Source organism: Falco punctatus (assembly GCF_963210335.1).
Source record: "Falco punctatus genome assembly, chromosome: 14".
Lineage (NCBI taxonomy): Eukaryota > Metazoa > Chordata > Aves > Falconiformes > Falconidae > Falco > Falco punctatus.
Genome location: NC_137594.1, coordinates 2,437,476 through 2,450,649, shown reverse-complemented (window position 1 = coordinate 2,450,649; position 13,174 = coordinate 2,437,476). Strand labels below are relative to the sequence as shown.

The following is a 13,174-nucleotide window of genomic DNA, read 5'->3' as shown; positions in this document are numbered from 1 at the left end:
CGTGCGTGACGTCACCGGCGCGCGCCGGAAGCGGAGCGGGACGGGACGGGACCGGCATGTGCGAGGCGGCGGGGGACGATGCGGGGTGCGGGGCGGACGCGGCATCGGCACGGCGCCGCCGCGTACCGGGACACAGGTGGGAGCCCGACACGGCACCCGGGGTGGTCCCTCGGGGATGCGCCGTGTGCCCCCCCCGTGCTACCTTCGGTAACCCCCGGTACCGCCCCGATGGCTCCCCGGTGCCGTCCCCAGTATCGGTTCGGTACTCCCCTGAGCTGTCCCTGGTACTGCCCCAGTTACCACCCCTGTCGTACCTTCGGTAACCCCCGGTACCGCCCTGATAGCTCGCCGGTGCTGTCCCCGCTATGGCTTCGGTACCCCCCGAGCTGTCCCTGGCACTGCCCTCGGTACCCTCCCGGTACCGCCCCCGTTATCCCTCCAGTACCCCCCTGGGCAGCCCCTCGTTGCCACCTCTGATCCCCCTGCAGTGCTACCCCGGTGTCCCCTCCGGTATCTCCCGGTACTGCCCCGGGGACCGGGACCGCCGCCCCCTGTCGATACCGCCCCGGGCTGGGTGGGGATCCGGTGCCCCGGTGCTGCCCGGTGACCGCCCGTGCCCCCGCAGCTACCCGCGGCCCTGCGTGAAGTGCGGGCAGGGCTCGGCCGCCCTCGTCATCCGCGTCGGGGATGCCTTCTGCCGGTGAGGGACCGGGACGGGACACGGGCTGCCCTGTGTGGGGACATGGGGTGTGGGGACACAGGGCTTGGGGACATCGGGGTGTGGGGACACGGAGCGTCTGGGACATGGGCTTGGCAACATTGGGTCTCTAGGACATTCGGTCTCTGGGACATCAGGGCTTGGGGACATTGGGTCTTGGGGACACGGATCTCGGGGACATGGGGCTTGGGGACATTGGATGTCTGGAACATCAGGGCTTGGGGACACAGCGTCTGGGACATTGGGTCTCTGGGACATTGGGGCTTGGGAACACAGGTCTCAGGGACATTGGGGCTTGGGGACATCAAGGCTTGGAGACACGGGTCTTGGGGACATTGGGTCTTGGGAACATGGGGCTTGGGGACATTGGGTCTCTGGGACATTGGGGCTTGGGGACACGGTTCTCGGGGACATTGAGTGTCTGTGACATCAAGGCTTGGGGACACGGGGCTTGTGGACGCTGGGTCTCACACACATCAAGGCTTGGGGACAGACAGCGGTGCATGGAGACAGGGGGCTTGAGCACAGCAGAGCACAGGGATATTGTGGCTTGGGGACACGGAGTCTCAGGGACATCAAGGCTTGGAGACAGGGGGCTCAGGGACATGGGGGATGGGGCCATGGAACGTGCCATGGGTCAGGGCCGTGTCCCTGTGTCCCCGCAGCGGCTGCTTCCGTGAGTACTTTGTGCACAAGTTCCGTGCAATGCTGGGCAAGAACCGCGTCATCTTCCCGGGAGAGAAGGTACCGGGTGGGGGGACACAGGGGGCAGGGGGGGCGACCTGGGTGGTGCCACCAGGGCCAGTGACCATCCCTCATGTCCCCGCAGGTGCTGCTGGCGCTGTCAGGGGGGGCGGCCTCCAGTGCCATGCTCCGTCAGGTCCAGGAGGTGAGAGTAGGGGTGATGGGGGGGGGGGGTCTGGGCGGGCCCGACTTACCCACCCCCCTCACCCTGCGCCTCTGCCAGGGGCTCAGCCGGGAGACGGCCAAGAGGCTCCGCTTCGTCCCCGGCATCATCTACGTTGATGGTGAGGATCAGCCCAGCCCCCAGCCCCATGCCCATTCCCTGCCCCACTGCCCGCTCCCAGCACGGGCTCCATGCCAGGGCTGGGGGCTGCCACCGAGCCCAGTGAGGCTCTGGCACCCTGGAGCGTCCCCCTCGCCCTCGGGATGGGGGGGGGGGGGTGCCCTCTCCCCAGCGCGGCGCTGCCCTTGCAGAGGGAGCGGTGCGTGGGCAGAGTGTGGCGCAGCGGGAGCAGAGCCTGGCCCGCATGGAGACCCTGCTGCAGGCGACCGGCTTCCCCTACCACCTGGTCCACCTGGAGCAGGTATGGGGTGGCGGGGGGGGGGGACACACTGGGACAGGGGGACATGCCTGACCACCCCTGGTATCCATCTGCCCGCAGGCGCTGGAGCTGCCTCCGTCCATCTTGCAGCCGGGGCCAGAGGGGTCCAGCAAGCCCAGCACCTCCTACAAGGAGGCTGTGGAGGGCTTCATCCAGCAGCAGAGGCAGGAGGGGGACGGGGACAGCCTCAGCACTCAGGACATGCCAGGGGGGTCCCCACCCCTCCCCCGCCTGCCTGCTGCTGCCCGCACCCAGGAGCTGCTGCAGCTCTTTGAGGCTGTGGAGACGTCGACAGCAAGAGAGGAGCTGCTGCAGATGCTGCGGTGAGGGACCGACCCTGCCCAGCGCCGGCACTGGGCATGGCACGGTGGCTCTGAGCCGGTGTCACCTTGTCCCCCAGGATCCATCTCATCCTGCAGACGGCCCGGACCAGGGGCTATGCCAAGGTGATGACAGGCGAGAGCTGTACCCGTGTGGCCATCAAACTCCTCACTAACCTGGCGCTGGGTCGTGGTGCCTTCCTTGCTGTTGACACGGTGAGCAGCATACTGGCACCCTGTCCCCAAGCTGGAGACAGCCAGCGTCACCCAGAGGGGTGACGCAATGCAACCGAGTGAGGGGACTGGCAGTCTGTGGCTTGGTGGTGGCGCGGTCCCCCAGCAGCCATGTACCTGCAGGGCTTCATGGACAACCGCCATGGCGACGTGGTGGTGGTGCGACCCATGCGGGAGTACATGGCCAAGGAGATCGCCTTCTACAACCACTTCTTCGATGTCCCCACCGTCATCATGCCACTCCTCTCCACCAAGGTAGGGGCATCTCCTGTCCCGTGCGGGGGGGGGGGGGGGGTCCCGAGCTGCGCATCCCCATGCCAGGGATGGGACCACTCTCATCCTGCCTTTGCCCTCTCTGCTTGCTCCCCCAGCGCCGGGAGAAGCCCAGCATCCACCGCGTGATTGAGCGCTTCCTCCTGGGGCTGCAGGAGGATTTCCCCTCCACCATCAGCACCGTCTATCGGTACAGCATCCCCTGTGCAGGGGCACAATGGGGGGGGGGGGGGGGTGTTAGTGGGGGGCACCCCCTCACCCTGCTGCGTTGGCTGCAGGACGGGTGAGAAGCTGAGCCCAGCTCCAGCCAAGGCGAGCAGCGAGTCCCAGCGCTGCCTGCTGTGCCTGTGTGCCCTGGACATCGCTGGGGGTGAGTAGGGTGGGGGCTCAGGGGATTTGGGGGGGGGGGGGGGGGCAGCCATGCAGCCCCCAGTAGCACCCCTGTGCTCCGGCTCTTGCAGAGGAAGAGTTGGCCCTGGAGCCCACACTGATCATAGAAGAGCCAGAGGAGAACGGGTGCTGCCAGGACACCCCAGCAGCGGGGTGAGCACATGGGCAGGGGGGATGCTGTGCCGGCGCCGGGGTCACCACCCTGGCACTGCTGAGGGTCCCTGTCCCCGCAGGGCTGAGAGCAGAGCTGCCTTCATCCCGCTGCTGTGCTACGGCTGCCGCCTCACCTTCAAGGAACTGGTAAGGCTTTTGGGGTGCAGCAGAGTGGCTCTCCTCAGGGATGGGGGTCCCCATCCCCACAGCCCCTCTCTTGCAGGGCCCTCTTGCCACACTGCCACCCTACGTGCGTGCCGAGGCCCAGCGCAGGATCCACAGGTAGGGGGCACGGGGGTCCCCTCCACGCTGGCTCTGCTCCCAGTGCTGCATCCATCCAGCAATGGTGTCCATCCCTTGCAGAGCGGAGATGAAGCAGCAGAGCCAGGAGGTCCCACTGGAGGATGAGGAACCCAGCAAGAGCTGAAGGGGCTGGGGACAGTGGGGGATGCAGACCCCCATCCCCCTGGGGCGCTGGTGGGGCAGGGTGCCACCCCCTCCAGGGATGCTCCATACAATAGTGGGGAACCAGAGCCCCTGGGCAGCCCTAGCACCCAGGCAGCTGCTTTTACACCACATTTTGGGGTTCCAGGGGTGCTGGTAGCACCAGGGCAGCAGGTCCCCTGTCCCACCCTGCACTCCCCCACCCCCTCCCTGCCCCAGCCGTGCGTCAGCCGGGGAGGCCTCAGCTTTGTTTTATTAGATATCTGTATAAATAAACCATTTGAATTAATAAAAAAAACCAAAACCAAAGTCACAAGTGTCTAAAGTCCGGCTGGGGCTGCCAGCCCCGCCCCCCGGCCCCAGCTTGAGGGGTGGCCACGACCCAGGACCCCCATCCTGGGCTGGAGAGCTATTGCTTCGGAGTTCAACCTGGTTCTGGAGCGGGGCTGGGGAGAGCAGGGAGGGAGAATGACCCGGCTCCTGACCCCCCCAGCACCCAGGGGTGCCCAGTGGGTGGGGTGGAGGGGCCAGCTCCTGTCCCCCCCTCCCTGGGAAGGCACAACATGGTCTCCACAGCTCGGACGGCTTCAAAGCAACGTAAGAAAAACATCCTCCCTAAAAGCGAGCGCCGAGAACCCTGCGTCCCACTGCCTCCCCGGCAGGATGCAGCCCCAGCTCGGGGGGGGGCTGGTTAAGGCATTGGCGGTGATGTCCCTGGGAGCTGGGGGCGGGGGGGGGGGGTCAGAGCCCCTTCCCCTTACTCCTTCTCCCGCGTCCACTTGATCATGGTCTCGGGGGAGCGGTAGAGGAAGATGAGCTTGGCGTAGAGCTCCTCCTCCAGCTCCAGCTCACCCGTCTCCCGCACCAGAAAGATGTCCTGGCACAGCTTCAGGATGCGGTCCACACAGGGCAGCTCCTCGAACATGATGGAGTGCGAGATCTCGCTGAAGAAACCCCGCACAAACTTCCCGATCACCAGCACGATGGAGACGTACAGTCCCATGATCCTGCGAGGGGGGGGGACACACACAGGTTCTGGCATCCTGTATCCCACCACCCCACACTTTGCACCCCTTTTGGGGTGGTCGGTGCCCAACAACTCCACGTACCCGTAGCCAGCCAAGAAACCCAGGCTGGGGGGGCTGACTTTATCGTTGAAGATGACCATGGGGAGGATGTTGCCATCACGAGGGGGGGCCTCTTTCAGCCGCACCACCCACCACTCCAAGAAGCTGTCACCTCCTCGGCCGGCACCCGCACGCTCCCGTTTCAGCTGCACCTCCACATCCAGGTAGCTGTCCTCCCCATCTGCCGGAGGGGGTGGCACCATCAGGACACAACACAGCTGTTGATGTGCCCCCAACACCTCTTTTTTTTTTTTTTTTCTTTTTTTTTTTTAGGAGGGGGGGCACACAGTGGGACTCACCTGGCAGCAGCTGCTTGACAGGGTTGGCTTCAGGGCCATTGGGTGCCCGGATGTATTTGGGGAAGAGTTTGGGCACTTGCCTGCAAGAGAGTGGGGTGAGCCGGAGGGGGGGGGGGGCACCAAGCACGGGAGTCCAGCCCCCCCGGGGACACTCACACAGGCGCATCGCGGGTGCCCTGCAGCAGCTGGGCCAGCTCCATGCGCTGGGGCGCGCCGGGCTGCAGGTCGGTGGTGTGCTTGTCGAAGGTGTGCTCCACCGTGCCCCCCTTGCCCAGGTCCCTGTGGGCACAGAGGGCAGCAGAAGCTGAGTTGTGTGCACGGCGGGGGGTGCAGGCAGGGCTTCCCCCCGCCCCCCCCCCAGTGCTGGCTGTACCTCTGGAAGGTCCAGGTGAGGCGGAGGGTGATGTCGGATGAGCCGTTCTGCAGCTCCCGCCGCATCTGCTCCCGGCTGGGGGGGCTGATGCTCCAGAGCGAGCCCGAGCTGCCCTCGATGCGGGCTGTCACAATGTCCTCGTAGCCGTACAGCGTGATGAACTGCATGGCCACCTGGCGCCGGGGTGGGGGGCACAGCTCAGCCCCCACCCAAGGATACCCCCATGCAGGGGGCACCCCTGGATGTGCCAGCCCCCCTCCCTGGGCACCCAGTGGGATGGAGCAGGGGGGTTTGGGGTGGGCAGGATTTACCGGTTGCCTTTCAAACTGGTTGGTGAGGGCTTCATAGTCCTGGGGGGTGAAGGGCTGGATGGATTGCTGCTGGGCACTCATGGTGAACAGTGGCTGCGGGGGGACAGGGTGCCATCAAGTCAGGCAGGGGACCCCATCACCCAGACCAGGCACCCCAGCACCCCACCCCCTGCATCCTCACCTCATACCCCCCCAGCTTGAGGGTGACGGTGACGTCGATGGGGTGGTTCACAACGCCCACCACGGAGCGCACCAGCGACATGAAGAGCAGCGGGAACCAGATGATGGCCACCAGGAAGAGGATGATGAGGCCCCCCATGCCATACTTCACAATCTTCTTCTTCTTCTGCCCCTTGGGCTGGGGGTATTTCTGGGCAGGGGAGGAGACAGCATACAGCGCCAGGAGGGCTCAGGGGGACCCCCAGCAACAAGGGGCTTATTGGGGAGCCCCTCCCAGCACGGCGGGGATGTACCTTCTCCGTCTCACGGCTGCACTTGATGATGAAGATGTTGGCGTAGATGTCCTCCACGCACATCCAGTTGGAGAGGGACAGCGTGGTGTCTGTCCAGACCCAGTCCATGACAGCCCTCAGTTCCACCAAGAAGGGCACGAGGCGAAACCTGGGGGGCACAGGGGGAGAGGGGACTGGTATGGCACCCTCTGGGCACCCGGGGGTTTGTGTGGCCCCGTGCCGTACCCCTGGAAGAGGAAGAGGTTGAGGTGGTTGTATTTCTTGGTGAGGAAGTTGCCCAGGATGCGGGTAGGGTAGCCGCAGCGGATCTGGTAGGCTGACAGCGAGAAGTAGATGCACTTCACAAAGTACCACAGCTGGGCCACCGTGTTGAGGCTGAACAACCTGCGGGAGGGAGATGTCATCCCTCTGGCCACCTGCCTGGCCAGGCTAGGCCACCACATGGGCTTGGGGACACAAAGGTGTCACCCAAGAACCACACCATGCCCTGGGGAGGCATCTTTGGGGGATGCTCGGTACCTTTCGGTGACGGCTGGTAGGATGAAGAACATCCAGAGGTGGATGCTGAACACCAGGATGACCTGGAAGATGAGCTTGCCCAGCACGGTCTTGCGGAGGTAGAGCGCACGGTCAATGACCATGGTGGTGAACTGGATGAGCAGCATGACCAGGAAGGCCTCCGGCACTTGGTCATCCGACAGCGAGGAGGTGATGTCGGCAGCTGCCGAGTGTTTCTGGGGATGCAGGAGAGGTCAGGACAGAGCCCAGCCCGTCCCTGCGGCGGGAGCTGGCCGGCTGGTGCCCTGCAGGAGGGCTCTGCTCACCCCGAAGGCCCAGAAGCCGAAGACGATGATGATGAAGTCAACCACGTCTGCCAGGAACATGAAGGCGTAGACGTCGGTGGCTGCCCGGTGCTGGGTGTGCAGGATGTCCCGGAAGAACCCGCGCACCGGCCGGTACATGTTCTGTGCCCTGGAGGGGACCGACAGAGGGAACGTGTGACCAGGAGCTGCACCCCGCGTCCCCCACTCCAACCAGCGCCGCGGGCACTCACATGGTGAGGAAAAAGAGCTTGACCCGCAGCCCAAACGCCTTCAGCTTCCTCTGAGCGTGGCTCTGTTTTGCTTCTTCCTCCTCCTCCTCCTCTTCCTCCTCCTCCTCATCCCCTGTGAGTGAGGTGCAGCATGGGTGACAGGCAGGGTCCTGCAGGGCTGCATCCTGCGTGGCCCCAGCACCCCTCTGCCCTGGGGGACACCAGCCTTGTCCCTTGCCGGGGTGTGAGGGGTGAGAGCCGGGGCTCACCTTCCTCCGGAGCTGCCTCTGGCTGCTTCTTCCCCTGCCGCCTCTTCCTCCTGAAGCGGAGCTGCGTGGCCCCAGCCTCCTCTGCCTGCCCCACGGCATCGCCCTCCAACTCCGGCCCCGCGGCTGCACCCAGTGTCCCTGGCTCTGCCAGCGCCTCCATCCCTTCCTTGTCCGCTGCGGGCGGCGGGGATGCTGCTTCCTCCCGCCTCTCCTCCTCTTCCTCATCCTCTACCCGCTCCGCCTCTGCCTTCTTCTTGGGGAAGGGGTCCTCCTCGTGGTCCCACAACCCATAGGACTGAGGAGGGCCGTGGTCAGGGGGACGGGGCTCCTGATGCCCCCCATCCCCGTGCACCGCATCCCCCGATCCCGCGGCATCAGCTCCCATTGCATCCCAGGGACCCAACCAGCAATGGGTGCCTGGGGTGGAAACCAAGGCAGAGCCACCAAGCACCCACTGGGTGCTCTCCAGAGCACCCATCACCCCCAGGAGCACGTCCAGCTCCCAGGGGCGCCCACCCAGGCAATGCCCACAGTAGTGCCCGTGCCCCAGGGCTCACCAGCAGCAGGGAGCGATGGAAGAAGAGCGCCAGGAGCTGGATGAGGTCATACTTGATGTACCGGTCAGTCTTCTCCAAGCCCAGGATGCGGGGTGGGAAGAAGGGCTTGCCCTCGTTGCGCACCAGCATGGCGTAGCCATTCCAGGGGAAGAACCCAAACTGGAAGAGGTATTTCACCACCACCATCACCTGCGGAGAAGTTGGGATCAGTGGCAGCTGGGGGCCGGGTGGCATCACCCCCTCCTCAGGCACCCACTGCCCACCTCAGTGAAGATGATGGCGGTCATCCAGAAGCGCTTGCTGGGCCGGGGGATGGAGAGCATGGCCCAGAGGAAGACGAGGATGGGCAGGAAGAGGGAGATGACGGAGGCAGTCACCATGTTGTTGAGGATGATGATGAAGTAGCAGAGCAGCTCGGAGTGGGCAGCCACGCAGCGGTACCCGGCCAGCAGCAGCTTCAGGAACCGGTTGTGGGATTGATAAAACCGCTCCGACTCTTCCAGCTCGGGGAAGTACAGCCGCCTGCAAGGTGTGGGGAGGGGGGTGAGCCAGCCCCACCGCCCCCAGCCCCGCCAGCCCCACATCCCCACAGCCCCGTACCTGCTCAGGAGGAGCTCGCTGGCTGTCCGGCTGCGGTTCTGGGGAAGGGCCAGGAGCTCCCGAGACCCTGCCACATCCTCCTGGGACCCCCAGGGTGTCACCTGCTCCTGGCTGCCAGTGGGAAGCGGGCATCCCACTGGGGCGGGGGTGGCTCCTCGGTGCCTGCTGGGGACGGCACAGGGACAGGGGTGAGCTCCCTGCCACCAGCCCCTGCCTGTGGCGCTGCTGGCTGCCCCCCTGGGGGGTATCTATGCACCTGCCTGGAAGCGATGCTGTTCTGGGGGTCTGTACCCCCAGCCCCCTGTGGGCTTGGCTCCTCTGGGGGCTCCTCCGGCGGCAGCAGGTAGAGCTCATCCAGGACCCCGCGGTGCACATCCTCTCCCTGCAGCGGGCAGGTGGTCAGTGCCACCGTGGGGCTGCCACCCCCTCTGCCCTGCCGTGCCCCTGTGTGTCCCCCCCCCCCCCGGCTCACCCTGGCCAGCCGCTGTGTGAGGACGTATCTCTCGAGGCGCAGGACGGTGGACATGTCAGCATGCTCCTGGGTGCAGGCGTCCAGCCACTGGGTCAGCCCGTCCACCATGGCCCGGCACAGCACCCACAGGAACCGCAGGGTGTTCAGCACCCGCTGCACCACATTGCCCCGCTCTGCCAGGGCAAGAAGAGAGAGGTGGCGGGGGGGGGTGGGTGGGTGTGTCACCACTTCATGCCTGCTCAGACCACCCCAGCATCCCCCTGTGCTGCAATCCTGCTGCCCACCTACCTGAGCCTTCCTCCTCCTCTTCCTCCTGGCCTTCAGCCTCTTCGGGTGCCTGCAACTCTTCCTCTCTCGCTCCGCTGTCCTCTGCACGGGTCAGATTCCCCCAGGAAGGGGTAGCACCAGCTCAGCAGAGGATGGACATCATTTCTGGCCCCCACTGGGGCTCTCCTGCTCATCACCCCGTGTGTCCCCTCTCAGCTTCAAAACCAGCACGGGCACCAAAGGAGAGCTGCATGGCTTGTGCCCAATCCCATTGCAGCCATCAGAGAGTCCACACACACGCCAGGAACCCCACTGAGTCAATGCCCCATTACAGGATGCCGACTGCTGCCAGGGAAAATAGCGGGCACGAGACGGGGCGGTGTCCCCCCCCGGACCCCAGCCCCATTTTGGGGTGAGCCAGACCCACCTGCAGCGACCTCGGTACCGGGTGGCTCTGGCTGCTGCTGCTCCTGCTGCCGCAGTGCCGTCCTGGTGTTGGTCACCCAGGCCTGGTAGGCGAGCTGGCAGGGAGAGGGGGGCTGTGAGTGCCACCGCCAGCGCCCCCAGGCCCCCCAGCCCTGCAGCCATGCTCACCTGGAAGGCACTCTGCCTGCCCGGCCGCGGCTCCTCTGGCACCACTGCCTCCTCCTCCTCCTCACTGTCCGACTCGAAGAGGAAGTATTCCCCTGAATGCAGCACTGCCAGGGTGGCACGGGGTGTCATGGCATGGCCGGCACCACGGCACAGGGCATCACGGCATGGCCGGCGCCCAGGCTGGCCCTGCTGCCATCTCCCCAGGGCGCCCTGCCTGGCACGGCGCTGCTGGCACAGTGCCGAGGACACCCGGGGGGATCCTCACCGTCAGGGTGAACAACCCAACTCCCACGTCACCAAAGCGGGGTCCCTCCGGCATCGGTGACAAGCGATGCTGGTAAGCCCAACCCCAGCCCAGCACCCCCAGTCCAACGCCCCGTTAGTGCTGGGAAGTGGAGAAGCCCTGGTTAGTGCCCTGCGGCCGAGCACGGGGACAGGGGACATGCAGGGTGTCACCTTGCCAAAAGCACCATCATCGCCACCGCTCCCCGTGGGTGTTAGTGGTCCCCAGCGGAGGGACCTTGCCGAGGGGCTGCGCCCCGTTACGCCCCGTGCCGGGGCAGTACCTGCGGCGTGGTCTAACCATGGCCGCCACCACCGCTCCCTCTGCCGGGAAGGGTCCGCCGGGCTGCCGGGCGCTGTGGGACGGCAGATGGGGAGGGGGCTGAGAACGGCTGCACGCGGGGCACCCGCCGCGGGGGCAAGCCGGTGGCGCGGGGAGGGGATTCACCGCAGCTCCGTGGGGCTCCACCGGGACAAGCGTTGGCCATGGGTCGCAGTCACTCTGCTGTGCCCGGAGAGGGGTTGGGGGGGGGGACGGGAGGGACCCCCCAGCTCTCACCTGGCCTGGCCTCATCCTGCCCCTCACCACCACTGCCGGGCAGCCGCTCCTGGTGGTACTTCTCCTGCTTGGCTCGGATCCGCTCCATCCTGCCGGGCAGAGGCTGCTGTGGAGCCTGCTCCCCCAAACCCCCTGGGGGCACCCCCAGCCACCCCCCAACACAGGGGTGTCCCAAGGTGCTGGTAGCTGCAGAGAGGGTTCCCAGGTACCCCCCAAAACCCACTCACTGCCGTTTCAGCTGGGCCAGCGACTTCTTCTCAGCTTGCCGGTGGGAGTGCATGCTCTTCAGGACACTGGCCTTGAACAGCGCGACGCCCCTGCAGGGACAGCGGGAGGGTGAAGGGGGGCACCCCCACACGCCGGCACCCACAGGGACCCTCCAGGACCTCAATCCCACCTGGAAGCCTGCAGGGCAGAGGCTTGGAGGTCCAGCATAACATGTAAGTAGTAGTAGCTGAGGAAGACGCGGCGCTGGAGCAGGAGGAAGAAGAAGCAGATGCTGTCCCAGATGATGCCCGCCTCCTCCACGGGCAGCGAGCAGTCCTGGTCCTTGCCCATCTCCTTGGCTGGCAGGCAGAGGTGCAGGCAGGTCAGGCAGCAGCCCCAATCTGCACCCCCAATCCCACAAGCTCAGGCAGGGCAGCCCCCAGACCCCAACAAGCTGGCAACTCACGGTCATAGTAGCCCTTGACGGTGCAGACCAGGCTGAAGAGCTGGATCACCCAGCAGAAGTTGCTCTGCATCTGCTGCACGAAGACGCAGGAGAGGAGCTGCAGGAAGAGAGGGCAGAGTGATGGGCTGGCTTGGGGACAGCGAGATGGGGACAGTGCTGCCACCCATCCCCTCCCCAGGGGATGCCCAGGGGGTGGGTGGCCCCGAGGAGCAGCCCAGGTGCCATTGCCTAGCCAGGGACTAGCAGTCCTCACCGACAGCATGTTTTTGGAGATGATGACGGTGATGTTGTAGAGGATGAGGCAGTCCCAGAGCACGAGGCGAGCCCGCGCTGGTTTGCGCAGCATGGCAGTGCCGAAGAGGAGGAGGTAGAAGCAGGCCAGCAGGTAGCCAAGGCCAAAGAGGCTGATGCGGGTAGCCCCGGTGATGAAGACCACCACCAGGACAAACCAGAAAAGGTAGCGGAAGACCACCACCTTCGCCATGTCCAGGTATGACCTGTGGGACGGGGTCCTCAGAGCAGGGTCCCCATCTCCTCCCAGCACCTATGCTTGCCACCACACAGGTTTAGGGTGCAGTGAGATGCTACCCCCCACACCAGCCAAACCAGCATGGTCCCAGTCCCCAAATCAGTCCCATCCTGGAGACAAAAAGTGCTTTGTCCCAGTCTGTGGGGTCCCAGTGCCCACAGGGGTCCTGCACCATCACCAGGGGTGTCCTGGACCACCACATCTCCTTCCAACACAGTTTCAGGGTGCTCCTGTCCCAGTCAGGGGACACCATCCTAGTGGCAGGGGGTCCCATGCCAGCATCAGGGGGCGGGTTTCCCTGCCCCTAAGGGTTCCCAGCACTGGTTGGCTCCCATCCCCATCCTAGAGGATCCTAACCCAGCAGGTCCTACTGCCTGGGGGTCTCATCCTGTCCATATCCCAAGGGGTGTCATTCTGGGGGCCGGGGGGGGAGGGGGTGTCCCGTCTTGTCCATCCCCCAAGGAGTCCCACCCCAGGGGAGGTCCCACCCCCACGGCCCCAGGCACCCCAGCCCACCCCAGCCCCAGGCTGCGGAGCAGTGCCATGCAGCGGCGGGTGCCCACCGGCAGTGGATGAAGTTGGGCGTGGGATTGTGGGGGTCCCGGGCCAGGTCGAGCCGGTCGCTGTTCTCGCCAGCTGCACGCAGCCACTCCTCGGTGCGCTCGGCCTTGAACACCCGCAACTGCTGGGCCGCGCACAGCAGCAGCACGAAGTCATCTGCAGGCATATGGCTCAGCCCGGGAGGGCGGGGCTCTGGTAGGCCACACCCCTTTCCTCCAAAGGGCGTGGCACCCATCAAGCCCCTCCCAAAAAGGGTGGGGCATACCAGGCCACTCCCCCAAGGGAGGTGAGCTTGAGTTTTCCCAAAGGGGGCGTGG

At 65.6% G+C, this 13,174-nt stretch overlaps 2 protein-coding genes across 6 annotated transcripts in view; one reads left to right on the top strand and one right to left on the bottom strand.

Moving 5' to 3' along the window:
* The first annotated feature begins 1 nt into the window (after nt 1).
* Nucleotides 2-4,113, top strand: CTU2 (cytosolic thiouridylase subunit 2). Its single transcript, XM_080410661.1, has 15 exons — nt 2-136; nt 626-700; nt 1,384-1,462; nt 1,548-1,607; nt 1,686-1,746; nt 1,937-2,046; nt 2,125-2,387; nt 2,465-2,600; nt 2,742-2,873; nt 2,990-3,081; nt 3,170-3,261; nt 3,353-3,434; nt 3,515-3,581; nt 3,658-3,716; nt 3,798-4,113. Exons 1-15 carry the CDS (start codon nt 57-59, stop codon nt 3,859-3,861), a joined length of 1,452 nt encoding a protein of 483 aa, XP_080266787.1. The 5' UTR covers nt 2-56; the 3' UTR covers nt 3,862-4,113.
* Nucleotides 4,114-13,174, bottom strand: part of PIEZO1 (piezo type mechanosensitive ion channel component 1 (Er blood group)) — a 25,002-nt gene continuing 15,941 nt past the window's right edge. For 3 of the 5 annotated variants that reach the window (XM_080410622.1, XM_080410624.1, XM_080410626.1), the window contains 28 exons: nt 12,860-13,013; nt 12,021-12,264; nt 11,768-11,864; nt 11,492-11,660; nt 11,322-11,411; nt 11,095-11,183; nt 10,820-10,891; nt 10,254-10,357; nt 10,087-10,180; nt 9,681-9,761; nt 9,393-9,565; nt 9,181-9,302; nt 8,921-9,085; nt 8,584-8,842; nt 8,321-8,509; nt 7,764-8,058; nt 7,516-7,627; nt 7,286-7,433; nt 6,981-7,195; nt 6,687-6,845; nt 6,462-6,609; nt 6,170-6,358; nt 5,989-6,081; nt 5,678-5,850; nt 5,461-5,583; nt 5,305-5,384; nt 4,988-5,186; nt 4,114-4,885 (listed from right to left, as the gene is read on the bottom strand). In XM_080410622.1, the coding sequence (XP_080266748.1) occupies nt 4,636-4,885; nt 4,988-5,186; nt 5,305-5,384; nt 5,461-5,583; nt 5,678-5,850; nt 5,989-6,081; nt 6,170-6,358; nt 6,462-6,609; nt 6,687-6,845; nt 6,981-7,195; nt 7,286-7,433; nt 7,516-7,627; nt 7,764-8,058; nt 8,321-8,509; nt 8,584-8,842; nt 8,921-9,085; nt 9,181-9,302; nt 9,393-9,565; nt 9,681-9,761; nt 10,087-10,180; nt 10,254-10,357; nt 10,820-10,891; nt 11,095-11,183; nt 11,322-11,411; nt 11,492-11,660; nt 11,768-11,864; nt 12,021-12,264; nt 12,860-13,013 (4,286 nt within the window). In that variant the 3' untranslated portion in view covers nt 4,114-4,635. The remainder of the gene's footprint in view (nt 4,886-4,987; nt 5,187-5,304; nt 5,385-5,460; nt 5,584-5,677; nt 5,851-5,988; nt 6,082-6,169; nt 6,359-6,461; nt 6,610-6,686; nt 6,846-6,980; nt 7,196-7,285; nt 7,434-7,515; nt 7,628-7,763; nt 8,059-8,320; nt 8,510-8,583; nt 8,843-8,920; nt 9,086-9,180; nt 9,303-9,392; nt 9,566-9,680; nt 9,762-10,086; nt 10,181-10,253; nt 10,358-10,819; nt 10,892-11,094; nt 11,184-11,321; nt 11,412-11,491; nt 11,661-11,767; nt 11,865-12,020; nt 12,265-12,859; nt 13,014-13,174) is intronic. The other 2 variants (XM_080410623.1, XM_080410625.1) reach the window with 2 other exon arrangements.

What these genes read in the sequence shown, in the direction of transcription:
- CTU2 (XM_080410661.1), top strand. Translation starts at nt 57, where the DNA reads ATGTGCGAGGCGGCGGGGGACGATGCGGGGTGCGGGGCGGACGCGGCA. An exon ending in TCATCTTCCCGGGAGAGAAG is followed by an intron (nt 1,463 to 1,547) that starts GTACCGGGTGGG and finishes ATGTCCCCGCAG; the next exon opens with GTGCTGCTGGCGCTGTCAGG. An exon ending in ACCATCAGCACCGTCTATCG is followed by an intron (nt 3,082 to 3,169) that starts GTACAGCATCCC and finishes CGTTGGCTGCAG; the next exon opens with GACGGGTGAGAAGCTGAGCC.